Source organism: Orcinus orca, chromosome 2 (assembly GCF_937001465.1).
Source record: "Orcinus orca chromosome 2, mOrcOrc1.1, whole genome shotgun sequence".
Taxonomy (NCBI): domain Eukaryota; kingdom Metazoa; phylum Chordata; class Mammalia; order Artiodactyla; family Delphinidae; genus Orcinus; species Orcinus orca.
Genome location: NC_064560.1, coordinates 128,072,244 through 128,085,672, shown reverse-complemented (window position 1 = coordinate 128,085,672; position 13,429 = coordinate 128,072,244). Strand labels below are relative to the sequence as shown.

Genomic DNA, 13,429 nt, shown 5'->3' with positions numbered 1-13,429 from the left:
TTTTTTTTTTTGTGGTACGCGGGCCTCTCACCGCTGCGGCCTCTCCCGTTGCAGAGCAGCACAGGCTCCGGACGCACAGGCTCAGCGGCCATGGCTCACGGGCCCAGCCGCTCCGCGGCATGTGGGATCCTCCCGGACCGGGGCACGAACCCGTGTCCCCTGCATCGGCAGGCAGACTCTCAACCACTGCGCCACCAGGGAAGCCCCGGTGACCTTCTTTTAATGCTGCGAGAGAGTGTAGGGGGAGAAGAATGCCAGGTGCAGAGTATAATTCCTATGGAATCAGAGAGTAATTAGCTTTGTGAAGGACAAGTCTAGCTACAAGTGTTTGTTAGTAGTAACAGCTAAAGAGTAACCAAGATTGCTTAACTCTTTCAGGCCTGTTTATGCTGTTTCCCCAGCCTGTTCATTGTTTGCTTATTTTCCTTGCTTATCAGAAAAGTCTCATTTCTATTTTTGCTGAAACATAATGACCACCCAGTGTATTTCACAATAGCTATTGGCAACAAGTAAGCAGCTCTGGCACCTGGGCACATGCCAACCTGCAAGTACATGATACTCCTTAACACTGACCATCACCACTCAAAGTGCCTCAGTTTGAGGAACCTGGGCCTGCCCCAGATGTATGATAATTCTGCCCAGACAGGTCAAAACTATGGTCAGAGAAGGATCCCCAAACTGTCCACAGTGGTTCCCTGAGTTCTGGGAGGCGATGTAAGGGGATAGGGGAGAGCAGGCCCGGTTGTAGGGTTTGACGTCAAGGGTCTCATCCCTGACTGTCCCTCTCCGCCCCGCCCCCAGGGTCTCCATTGCCACGGCCCTGTCCCAGCACTTTGAGCCGAGTGCTAGCTCGGAGCTCCATGGCCCCCACCCTAGACTGGACGCCCCATCGGGCCTCTCCGGAGCCCTCGAAGAGCCGCGTGAGGAAGCGGGGACCCGCCCGGGGCAGTAGATCCCCGGCGGTGAAGAGGTAGAGCAGCGGGTTGACGCTGGAGCTGAAGAAGGCCAGAGCCGTGGTTCCGGCTCGCGCCGCCTGGCCCGCCCCGCCCAGGCTCGCCAAGGCTCCTTCGGGCGGAGCCAGCGCGGCGAGCGCCTGCAGTACGTTGACAGCGTGGTAGGGGGCCCAGAGCAAGCCAAAGGCCAGCACGATGGCGACCACCAGCCGGCCCACCCGCGCCCCGTGCCGCCTGGCGCCCCAGCGGGTGCCCCGCAGCCGCACCAGCGTCACGCCGTAGCAGCCGAGCACCAGCCCGAAGGGCAGCACGAAGGCGGTCAGGGTCTCCAGGCTCAGGTGGGCGGCGGCGTGGGCGGGCGACGGGTGGCACAGCTGGCACACGCGGTCCGCCCAGAGGTGGCGGTACACGGCGGCCGGGCTGGCGAGCACCAGGGCGGCCAGCCAGACGGCCAGCAGCAGGCGGCGGGCCAGGGCCGGGCTGCGCAGCCGGGGAGCCAGGAAGGGGCGGGTGATGGCGAGGCAGCGCTGCAGGCTGAGCAGGCCGGTGAGCAGCACGCTGGCGTACATGCTGAGCGCGCACACGTAGTACACGGCCTTGCAGCCCGCCTGGCCCAGCGGCCAGGCCTGCCGGGTCAGGAAGGTCACGAAGAGCGGCGTGAGCAGCAGCACCGAGCCGTCGGCCAGCGCCAGGTGCAGCACGAGCGTGGCCGCCAGCGGTCGCCCCCGTGCGGGCCGCCAGCCCGCCAAGCTCCACACCACGAAGCCGTTGCCAGGCAGCCCCAGCAGCGCCGCCAGCAGCAGGAAGGCTGTGCCTGTGACCCGCGAGGTCTTCCAGCTCAGCAGCGTCTCGTTTCCCGGGGGACCGTAGCAAACCGACATCCCTAGGCGCCTACGGGAGGCTGGAAAGAGCCATGGAGCGCTTTCAGGTGGGGCAAAAGCCCACGTTACGCCTGATGCCGGTGAGAAGGGACTGTGCCTCCCTCACTCCTCTGCAGCCTGCCTCTCTTCTGTCTGGGAGCTTCTGTCTCTTCCTCCAGGACCCCAGACCCAGCTCAAACACTACTTCCTGGAACCCAAATCCCCTGCTCTGGGTCAGCCGACCTCCCCAGTCCTGACTCCCAGGCTGTCACTGCCTCCACCTTCCACCCTCCTAACCTGGCCTCTCCTTCTTCGTCCAGCCCCGTTGCCTATACCTCAGGGCAAAAGTGAGTGGAAGGGAGTATGGTCTCATGGGCAGATCTACTTACCCAGCTGGGAGCGAGCAGGGTTGGGGGCCCTCCAGGGGCCTGGGGAAGCCCAAAGGCAAAGGGGCAGTGGGCCAGGTGCCTAATCCTGTCCTGTGCCTGTCAGGTTGTCAGAGGGTGAGGCGAAAACAGGGAGGGACAAGGTGGGGCTCCTCTCGGGCCTTTCCTGGGGCCCCTCCCTCACTCTGCTGCTTCCCATCACTAACACGTCCAGGCGTGTGAGAGCCCGCCTCCCCAGGAAACAGGATAAGCTGAAGGGGTGCAGATAAGGTTCCCTGGTCGTGTGGGTGAGTAGGGACACTGCCAGATCCTGCCCCTGGGTCCTGCTTCTGCGCTCATCCCTCCCCACCCCCTGCCCCCCACCCTGTGGTCCCAATCCTCCCACCCTGCAGCTCTTATGCTGTCTGGCCGCTCTTGCCTGCACTCAGCAGAGAAGGCGACCCAACTCCTCATTCCCCCAGCTGCTCTACCTTTGCCTGTTTTCAGACTCCTGACTCTGAGACTCAGACTCCTGAGCCCCCTTTTTCCTCAGCTTCCTACCTACCCCTCTCACCTCTTGCCTTGGACCCTGCCCCAGTCATTCTGCCCTCACACCTCTCAGTGGGCTGTCAATGGCAGCTTTCAGTGTAAAGCATAGGTTAAGTTCCAGGCAGAATGGGAGATGCATGGAGGTGTGAGGGCTTATAGCCTGGTTGAGGAGTCCTAACTGACAACCATGAAGAGGCCCCACTGCCAGGCTGCACCAGGATACGACGCAAGGAAAAAGGAAAGGGCGCAGTGTAGAGACTTACTTCTCTAGGTCGTGAGGTTGGGCAAAGCTTGGAAAGGAAGAAATTTGGTAGATTGATGAAATTTAGGGAAAGGGAAAAAAGGCTTCTGCCCAGTCAACAGCCAGAAGGGGGTTCCTTGGGAGCCAGGACACCAGTCTTGTCTCAGTTTGGGTTCCCTCCAGAGCAGAGCCTGAGTCGAGGACATGGGTAATCTGGTATTTGGGGAGTCAGGTCGGGAAGCAGGAGTGAGAGAGCAGGGGAAGAGAGGGAAGAGGAAAACCAGTAAGAGTGTATTATTGAATTCCAATATTCAGTGGGCATCAGGAACCTCTGAGTGCACAAAATAACTTCCAGAAAGAGAGAAGATGGGCGTTTATGGCCAGCTCACATTCCCCATTGTTTGAGGGTTGTCCTAGAGGCATTAATGCCCTTATACACACTTGCAGCCTGTACTTGTCAGGGGGCTGAGTGGGCTGCTACAGCTTCAGATAAGACTCCTGGGCAAGAAATCAAGGAGACTTATGCTCATGTGAGGGATTCACTGACAGTGAGAGTCTGAGCTTCCTCACAACTGTTCATCACAACTGCAGCTGAAATCAGAGATGGGGCACGGGGCACCGAATGCTAAAGTCCTGATGTCATCAAAGGACCCATCCCCTCTTCCGCCTTCCACATCTCCATGCCTATAAAGTGGCCAGTGGAGAAAGGTGAGAGAATGACTAATCCAGTGCAGCTGAAGCAGGCAGTTCTTCTGAAGAGAAGTGTTGAGCCAGCCCCTCCCCTAGCCCACAGAGGGAAGAGCATGAAAGAGGAAGGCCAGGGTCCCAGACAGGATCCTGGTGATTCTGGATCCATGGATCAGTACCCATCCTCCCCTCGCACCCCACCCAGGCACACTGCCTGGAGGTGTTCTAGTTTCTCCAAGCCCTGCCCATCCTCAGCACGGCCTCCCTGTTCCTAAAGCTGCAGTTCATGGTGTTTTCAGTAGGTGGCAGCACATACAGAGCAAATCACATAACCAGCTTCACACAGATTGGGAGCCAGGAGAAATTGGCCCTAGAAATTACCTCGATATAAAGAAACACACCGGATATCACATTCCATCCAATTACATAGTTCCCATGTACCCTCACATCACACGCTGCCACCAGAGACACACACACAAACTTCCATGGCTTTTGCTGGACATATCTGGGCCTCAATCCTTCCTCCACCACCCCCCTTGGCCCTTCCCCTCCTCCCTCCCCTTGGACTTTGCCCTTCTCACTGGCCAGGCAGGGGGGCCAGAGTCCGGGCTTGACTCATACCCCACCTCGCCGGGGCTGAGATCCCAGCTCCGTAACAGAAAACACCACCACTTCAGCTCCAACCCCGCCGAGAACCACCGAGCCCAGAACTCCCGGGAGAGGCAACTCTCCTGCTCCTTCCCTCCACCATGGAGTACCTCTCTGCCCTGGACCCCAGCGGCCTGCTCAGGTGATTTCTAACCCTTCTCTCCACTCTCCAGCTCTGGGGATATAGGCAGGGTGACAAAGCTGCTTTCAGACCCTAGAAAACTTTCGAATTTGTACCCCTTCCCCTCCCTGCCCCTTTTCACAGTGGGCTTGTCCAGCTCCTGAACCGCCACCCCACCCCCTCACCCCCCCCCCCCCCCCCGCGCCCAGTCCGCGGTCTCTCCCTCTCTCCCCGAGCTACTTTAATCTGCACACCCAGATCCCTCCCTCCCAACTTCCCTAAAGCTCCAGCTACCCCACGCCCGTCACCCCCGCTGCACTCACCAAACCCCTCACTCCTTCTTGACCTTTCTTCCCACCTACCAGGTCAGTAACCAGTATGAGCTCCGATTTGGGCCGTAAGGTCTGGACCTCGGCTCCACCACCCCCGCGACCTTTCCGCGTCTGTGATCACAAGCGGGCCACTCGGAAAGGCCTTACAGCTGCCACCCGCCGGGAACTGCTACACAAGGTGTGTGGGCCACGTCCCTGGGTTCCAAGAGCAGGGGCAGCCAAGGGGCTAGGGAAGAGTGTGAGCTTGGAATAATGAGCAGGAAGGGCCGCGGCTACATGGCTGCCCCTCCCTCTGAGGGCTAAAAGCAGGGGGGTGAGCCCAGTGGCTTCTGCTGCATTTGAGTCAATTCACTTTTTTTTTTTTTCCAAGGAGTGGGCTTTTCTTTGGGGGCGGGAAAGGAGTAGACAGGGGTGGAGGGATAGATTTCAGAACTCAGTATGGAACGGCAATTTGTATGACAGATCAAATTCAAATCCTGATTCTGCCGCTTCCTAGTGTCAAAACTTGGGAAGTTACTCAGCCTATCAAAACCTCAGTTTCGGGCTTCCCTGGTGGCGCAGTGGTTGAGAGTCCGTTCGTGCCCCGGTCCGGGAGGATCCCACATGCCGCGGAGCGGCTGGGCCCGTGAGCCATGGCCGCTGAGCCTGTGCCTCCAGAGCCTGTGCTCCGCAACGGGAGAGACCACAACAGGGAGAGGCCTGCGTACCGCAAAAAAAATAAAAACAAAAAAAACCCCTCAGTTTCTTCATCTGTAAAAAGGGTACAATAATACAACTACCTCCTAGGGCTGCTGAAAGGAGTAAAAGAGAATAATGTATGTAAAGTGCTACATAGATACTTGACACTAGTGAAGACTCAAGAAGGTTAAAAGTCATTATTACTGAAAATAGTTCCGAAGAACTGTGAGGGTCGGGGAGAGTGAGGTGGGACACTGGAGATAAGACCCGTCGTGATAGGCCCCATCAGCATAATGCCTATACCCATTCAAGAGAAACTGGCTAGCTTTTCAATTCCTAACCAGTAGGCATGGCTTGGAGGGAAGCTGAGAGAGATGACAGTGACATGGTAGGAGCAAAGCAGGAACGAATAGGAAAAGGACAGCCCCTAGTGAGGGTCCCCCAACAACTAAAGAACACCGTGAGCTAGAGCCATTAGAAGGATGGCAAAGCACCAGGAAGGAGAGTTGGGATATCAGTCAGCATCTAGGGTCAACCATTGGGTGCTGGGCAGCCGGACAGGGAAGGGGCATGGGATAAGCTCTGCCCCTTCCCTCCTACTTCTTGCCACTGGGCAGGCACAGGAGACTCTGACGCTGAGTGGAGTGCTAACACTGGTGCTGGAGGAGGATGGGACCACAGTGGAGAGCGAGGACTTCTTCCAGCTGTTGGAGGATGACACATGCCTGATGGTGCTGAAGTTGGGACAGAGCTGGAGCCCCAGCAGGGTGAGAGGCCCACACTGGGGCTGCTTAGGCCACTGATCCTTTCTGTCTCTCCCAAGCCTCTTCTGCTACCTAACCCTGATCTTGGGGGCAGAAGCGACGGGAGAGGTGAGGAGTTGTCGAGGACTCCTTATAGTGGACCAACAGTCCAGGCAAGGGTGGGTCTGTCCCAGTGCTGACAGGGATTAGTGGTGAGTGTCAGTATGTGAGGGTCCATTGCACCGATGTGGGGGGCTCCTACAGAGTGGGGTGCTGTCGTATGGCCTGGGCCGGGAGAAGCCCAAGCACAGCAAGGACATCGCCCGCATCACCTTCGACGTATACAAGCAAAACCCTCGAGACCTCTTTGGCAGCCTGAACATCAAAGCCACGTTCTACGGGCTCTACTCCATGAGCTGTGACATTCAAGGACTCGGCCCAAAGAAAATACTCAGGTCAGAGACCAACATGTCACACTTCCCCACCCCTACAGCTACACTCCCCTACCCTGTTAGCTCTCCCCTGTGGAAAACCCCCAGACCCCACCCCGTGACTTCCTCTTGTCTCTGCCCTTCAGGGAGCTCCTCCGATGGGCCTCCGCACTGCTGCAAGGCCTGGGCCACATGCTGCTGGGAATCTCCTCCACCCTTCGTCATGCAGTGGAAGGGACTGAGCGGTGGCAGCGGCAGGGTCGCCTCCAACCCTACTGAGAAGGGGCTCTGAGCTTCTGCCCCTAGACTCATTCCAAGAGACAGACTGTAAGGACTGTGACAGCATCAAGTTTGGGGCCTACACACAGTGCAGGCTCACTATCCCGCCTGTTTTCCCCAGTCTTCTGATCCCATAGTGACAGGCCCATCAGCCTAATGCCTTCCACCCCAGCCTATACCCATTGCTGAAGAATACTATCCATTCCTAGCCATCTTTGCAGCCTCCCACTTACCCTGAAAGGCCACAGCCTGTCCACAGGCATCTGGATCCCACCCTGATTGCTGCTACATCTAGAGGTCCTTACCACTCCCCTCCTGTCCCTAAGCTCCCCAGTGCCCTGAAGAAAGCCCTCTCTAACTTTACCTTGAGATCTCTATTTCTTTGTACCCTTCCCACACAAAATAACAAAGGTGTTTCCAGTAAAAATATAAAAATGTTTATCAATAAGACTTTTGACTCCAGTTTAAACTAGGAACAGGACAGGATAGATACTCCGTTTCCCCGTGCCCCATGAACACCCAGTCCCAGATCCAAAGGCCTTAGTCTTCAAGTATTGAGTTCAAGGCCCGCCTCCGCTTGGCCACCGCCCCCTGCTGCTGTTCCCAAGCCTCTCGCCGCTTCAGAAAGGTAGTCAGGGCCACGTTTCGAGCTACATGGTGGCCAAAAGGGTCCCTTATCAGCTCCTGGTTCCGTGCCCCTGCAAAGGGAACCATTCGTGTTCAGTATCACCATGCAGTCACCCACCCATCCTTGAAGAGACCCTACTTGGGGTGAAAGCCCCTCCCTTTTTTTGGAACCCTGGGTCTGCCTCAGGATAGAGTTAACACCTCACTGTCCAAAGAAGAGAAGTCAGGAGGAGGGGTGGGAGCACAGGGCTGCACAGTCCGCAGAGGGGCAGGGGAGAACAGACTGCCAAGAACCCGTGGCCAAGACCACCCTTTGGAACTGAAGTCTCTGCTTAATTTAGGTCCATTCCCAGCCACCCAGCTCTTTAGAGTGAGGAAAGGGGGCATTTGGAAAGGTCAAAGATCGGTGCTGGTACTCACCCAGCTCAGCAGCAATTTCCTTCCGGGCCCCAAGGGCTGCCCCACTCCAGATGGCATCAAGCACACGGCTGCCGTGGCGACTACAGGCCAGAGCCACATACTGTCCCTGCATTGAGACAAGCAAGGTAGGGCCCTCTAGGGCAGTCCACAGAAGTGTGTTGGGTTAGGGTGGGCATGAGGGCTGAAGTTCAGAGGCTGAGTTGAAGCAGTCTAGGAACTACACATCCTCTCTGTGACTCCGAAGCAGAGTCCTGGGGGAAGCTCACATTCTCTAAATGGAGGATGGCAGAGGAATCAAAGCAGAAGCCAGAAATCTAACCTTTAGGGTCTTCAGCACCCGGCGGCGCTGCTTGCGTGTCACGGAGGGGCTGGTCAGGACAGCATCAAGCACATGGGAACCAGCAGGGCTTTGGGCCAGAGTCAGAAGCTGTGGTCCTGTCAAGGCACCCAAACTTCGAAGTATAATACCAGGACTGGAGAAGTGCAGCAAATGCTGGAGCAGTAGAGACCCAAGGACTGTCACTTCCCCCAGGTCCCTGGCAGTGGCCATTTCTACCTGGAAGGACAGAGACAGGGAATTAGGAGGCAGCCACCAAACTGCCGCCTTCACTTGGATGAAGCCAGAGATCTCACCACCCTCACCTCAGTGGTGAGGGGCTTCCTAAGCCCTGGGAGGCCTGGTCCCCAGTTAGTCACAGGTTTGGCCTCTCCCCTACCTCACCTGGTGCTCTGCGGGCACTGCCCCCTCCTCCTCTGCCAGTCCATAGTACACCTCATAAGTCATCAAAGTGGCAAAGAGAGGCACACAGGCCACTTGCCGGGAAGAGGGCTCTGCACAGTGGAACGCCTAGAAAGGAAGACAAAACATGAAACTGAGAACTAACCTCAAGCAATTCATCCCTAACCTCGACTTCCCAGACAGGGGGAAGCATTCAGGACAGATGAGAATGCCTAACTCCACAAGAACATAAGCTGCATGCGGACAGGATCTCATCTGCCTTGCTGTATCCACAGCCTCCATATATGTAACGGGCTGAATAAATATTTATTCCTTAAAACTTCTCTCTCTGCCCTGGGAGACTATTTTCATTCCAGGGCCATGAGATGGTTTTGGCTTCATTTCCCCCTGTATCTGTGAACTCCCTGGGCACTAGACCTCTTGGGTCCACAGATACAACGACTGAAGATTAGCTAAGTCCTAGCAGGTAGAATTTGAACTGAGGGCATAAATGGGTTGCGGGTAACCACCACTCACCTCCAACAACAGCTGTAGGACCTGGGCTTGGTGGATCCCAACTCTGTGGCAGGCCCCGACCAGGGCAATGACTACCCCTGAGTGACCCTGAGCCAGCACAGCTTCCAGGGCAGGGCTTAGCTCCTCAAACACGGGGGACAGCTGAGGGGAGACATGGGTTAAAGAATCTGGCATTCTGGTAACAGTGGGCTGAGTTATTGAGAGAAATCTTCCTGCCAAAAACAACTAAAAATGCTAGATAAAACATAAAAGCATTGCCAATAACAGGACTTTGGTTTGGATGGATAAGGAAGGTCCAGAACAAAGGAGCAGTCTTAGAGGTGCGGCCTCCCATGGGGAGGGGATTGTAAATGGCCATACTCTCAGGATAAGGGAGGACTAGAATTAAACCTCCCCTTCTACCCCAGATCTCAACCCATGAGATCCCAGGGAAACATGCCTTGGCACTAAGCAGCAAAGGAAATGAGAAGCTAGGACAGCAGCTCCAGTGCTCCTATGGATTTGTAGCCAAGTACCCAGAGACTGCGCGAGCCACGGAAGCTCAGGCTGAGAACTTGAATTACGCCGGTCTCCTGCTGGCACTGGCACCTGAGAGAAGCCAAAGCAAATCCTTTCTGGGAAGAAGGCACCTTTACCCTAAGCTCTGGGAAGCCTCCAGGAATAACTTCTCAAGGGGAACGGCCAGTACACTGTTGAAAATACAGACGCAGGCATACAATAAAGCAAGTCCCAATGAACAAGAACTAAAAGGAACGGACTCAGCCAAGTTCCTGACTCACCAGCTCAGGAGTGGTGATAGCATCCAGGAAACGCTGCAAAGGGAAGTTAGCAATAGGATGTGCAGCCAGGGTCTGCAGCTGTCCTTGGAAGTGATCCTCAAAGAGGCTCTGGAGCCTTGGGGGCTCCGACACCAGCAGCACCTGCTCCAGGAGTCTGGAGCTCGTCTGATCGCGCAGAAATAGCAGTAGGGGACTGGGGACAAGGAGAGGGTGATCAGGTAGTCTTCACTTCACTTCATCCAAAATAACCACATCTTACCATGGTGATCATTTTGAAGTGTACTGAAATAGCAAATCATCACGTTGTGTGACAGGAACTAACACAGTGTTGTACGCCAATTATACTTCAAAAACAAACAAACTTATAGGAAAAGAGGTCAGATTTGTGTTTACCAGAGGCAGGGGCCCTGGGGGTAGGGGGAACTGGCGGAAAGCGATCAAAGGTACAAATGTCCAGTTATAAGATAAATACTAAGGATGTAATGTATAACATGATAAATATAACTAACACTAGTGTATGTTTTACATGAAAGTTGTTAAGAGTTCCCATCACAAGGAATAAAAAATTTTTTCCTATTTCTTTAATTTTGTATTGTAAACGAGATGATAGATGTTCACTAAACTTATTGTGGTAATTGTTTTGTGAGGTAAGTCAGTCAAATCACGCTGCACACCTTAAACTTACGCAGTTCTATATGTCAATTATATCTCAATAAAACTGGACAAAAAAATAACATGGTTATATACATATATATCTCATATATATATTTCATATATATACACATGTACACACACACATACACAGAATGAAAACCTTTGTCTTTTAAAACAAACAAACAAAATACCCATATCACGTCATTCATTTCACACAGCCCACCACCTCAGTCAATCCTGAGGCCCTGTCCATACCTGCCATCTGCTGAGGAATTGCGGCTACTCAAGTAGCCCATCACAGCATTGCAGAGGTGGGCACAAAACTGGGGCAGCTTGCGGTGTAAGATCTGTAAGGCTACTTGAAGGCAGAAGCTGGAGATCTTGTCAGTGATAAACACTGTGGGGGAGGGCAGAAATAATAAAAGCGTCTTTCCCAAAAGCCAGACAACCTATAAAACCTCAGATCTCAGGCAACAAGATTCAAGGGACTGTGGACACAAATGGTCTACACAGGGCCTTTACAACATCAAACCAGTTAAGATTTGAAAACAAGAGGGTTAAGACTGATCAAAATAAGAGCCTTGTTTGATGATCATCACCTCCAAAAAAGATCCGATCCTAGATTTCCTCTTATTTCCCTCCTTACCAGCAATGTCCTTCAGAAAGCAGGAGCTCAGGTTCTGAAGACAATTCAAGAAGGTTTCAGGGACCTCGAAATCGGTTGCCTTACATTCCCGAGATGGGGCCCTTTGTGCTTCTGAAGGAAGATCAAGAACGTATGCAGTGGTGAGATCACGAACTGCCATCCAGGAGGAAGAATAATTCCATAGTTGAACAAGGATTTGGCTTGGAGATGCGGAACACATACAACTCAGTTGGTACAACTGAATGTCTCGTCTCATCTGGATGACTGAACTGAGACTACATTTCTGTTTTAATTTCTCTAAGAAACTTCAACCAGCTCCCCCAGGGTCCATAGGAGATAGTCCAAACTCCTCAGTCAGGAGTTCAAGGTGTTCCAAAATCAGGCCTCACCTAAACTCACTATCTCATTTCCCAGTGTTTTTCAAAATGTAGGTCTGCTGCCTATGAGTGTATTACGAAATCAATCTAGTGGGTCTCAACCACCTTTTTTTTTTTTGGCCGCGCTGCGTGGCCTGCGGGATCTTATTTCCCCAACCAGGGATCGAACCCACGCCCCCTGAAGTGAAAGCACAGATTCTTAATCACTGGACCACCAGGGAAGTCCTAAGCATTTTTTTAATGTAACACACAAAATATAATGAAAAAGGAGGGAACTCCCTGGCAGTCCAGTGGTTAGGGCTCCAAGCTTCCACTGCACGGGGCACAGGTTTGATGACTTGTGGTCAAGGAACCACAAGCCGCGTGTGGCTCAGCAAAAAAAAAGGGGGGGGGAAGAAAATATCAGAGTGGGTTGCATGTAGTAAAGGTATTGTTTCCTGACCTTTTGCTTGAATCCCGTATGTGTATATATACACATATGTATGTCGAGTCATGTTTAAAAAACTTTTCCATACTGTGAGTTCTGGTTAAAAAAAAGTTTGAAACGCAATGCTCAAGTGAATCATCTCTTCCACTTGCCCCCATTCTTCTAACAGCTGTTCCCTAAACACACCTATGCATCCTCACCTCTGGGCCTCTACGCACACTAATCTTTGGCCTGATATCCCTGACCTCATTTCTCTGCTAATTCTTTAAGGTCATGAAGAAATCTTCTGCTTATTCTCTCCTTCTGAACTTCCTAAACTCTCCTTCCCTCTGGGTCTATATTCCTTTCTTGTAATACTTACCAGGTAACTGGGAGCCACGGTGCCTGGCTCTCTCAGACTCCAGAAGAGTCCCTCCCAATACCTGCAGCAAAGTTCTGACCACGAAGCTGCCATGTGTGTCTCCACAGTAGAAAAGAAAATCATCACACACCTCAGCGGCTAGTCCCAGGCCCAGCTCCTCCAGGGTCTCCAAAGGACCATCCTTCCCATCCTCCTCCTCCTCCTCCTCTGCAGGGTTCCCTAGCAATCGAGGCAGCTGCAGCAAAGCACTTTGCAATACATGGACCCCACATCGATGACAGGCCACAAAGCGCAAGTTGGGCCGCAGAGCAGCCCATACTCGACACAGCGGTTTCAGGGGACTGAACCCCAACAGTTCCTGCAGCATCTCACTACCAGCCCTGTTTGTGGCCAACGCTAGGGCCTGAGCCTCCACTTCTTTCAAAACATTGTGCACCATCAGCTCTGGAAAAACAAGAAAAGAAATATATTAAAGAGAATGAGAGGAGGCTAAGGTTATGTTCCATCACTTAACCAAGGGGTGGGGAGGGAGGAAGGGGATACAGGAGATGAAACTAAGTCCTCACACCCTGAGGACCCACGAAATGTCCTTTTATGCCCAACTAAGTGCCTCCCTTGATCCCACCCCAAAGTTGCTCCCTACCTCGTTCTTCTCCCGTCTCGGGGACCTCTTTCAGCGCGGATAGCGCCCGGCGGAAATACCCCAAAGCTTCTGGGCTCAGGTGAGGGTGCGCATCCGGAGCCGGCTCTGAGCGCCCATCCGGAGGCGGGCAGGGTTGTCGCTGGCGGCCTGGTGGGGGGCGCCCCGAGCCCTTGGCTCCGCGCCCTCTTTTGCCACCAGCTGGGAACCGGCGCCCCGCCTGGTGGGGGGAGCGCGGAACCAGCCCCATGAGTGCTTCGGCACCTCTCCGCCAGCAAAGGCTTCCTTAGCCGCAGGGGGAACCTCAAGCACTCGCGTACGGGCCGGGGCCTGGCAGAGTTTAGGCACGCCCGCGC

At 54.0% G+C, this 13,429-nt stretch overlaps 3 protein-coding genes across 4 annotated transcripts; 1 reads left to right on the top strand and 2 right to left on the bottom strand.

The window, feature by feature from the left end:
• Window positions 1-37: 37 nt before the first annotated feature.
• LTB4R2 (leukotriene B4 receptor 2) lies at window positions 38-1,834 on the bottom strand. The gene has a single exon (XM_004286811.4). It carries the CDS (start codon window positions 1,832-1,834, stop codon window positions 767-769), a length of 1,068 nt encoding a protein of 355 aa, XP_004286859.2. The 3' UTR covers window positions 38-766.
• Window positions 1,756-7,335, top strand: CIDEB (cell death inducing DFFA like effector b). Of its 2 annotated transcripts, none has more exons than XM_012537938.3 (6): window positions 1,756-1,881; window positions 4,333-4,445; window positions 4,790-4,934; window positions 6,052-6,201; window positions 6,442-6,632; window positions 6,755-7,335. In XM_012537938.3, exons 1-6 carry the CDS (start codon window positions 1,867-1,869, stop codon window positions 6,885-6,887), a joined length of 747 nt encoding a protein of 248 aa, XP_012393392.1. In that variant the 5' UTR covers window positions 1,756-1,866; the 3' UTR covers window positions 6,888-7,335. The 2 variants fall into 2 exon arrangements, with proteins under 2 accessions (XP_012393392.1, XP_049562092.1); XM_049706135.1 differs by having other exon boundaries at window positions 1,785-1,914.
• NOP9 (NOP9 nucleolar protein) lies at window positions 7,302-13,423 on the bottom strand. The gene is made up of 10 exons (XM_004283122.3): window positions 13,077-13,423; window positions 12,434-12,877; window positions 11,269-11,379; window positions 10,878-11,019; window positions 9,969-10,161; window positions 9,190-9,330; window positions 8,656-8,781; window positions 8,254-8,490; window positions 7,935-8,040; window positions 7,302-7,585 (listed from the first exon to the last, which is right to left on the bottom strand). The coding sequence occupies exons 1-10, from the start codon at window positions 13,321-13,323 to the stop codon at window positions 7,428-7,430; spliced, it is 1,905 nt and encodes a 634-aa protein (XP_004283170.1). The 5' UTR covers window positions 13,324-13,423; the 3' UTR covers window positions 7,302-7,427.
• Window positions 13,424-13,429: the final 6 nt, after the last annotated feature.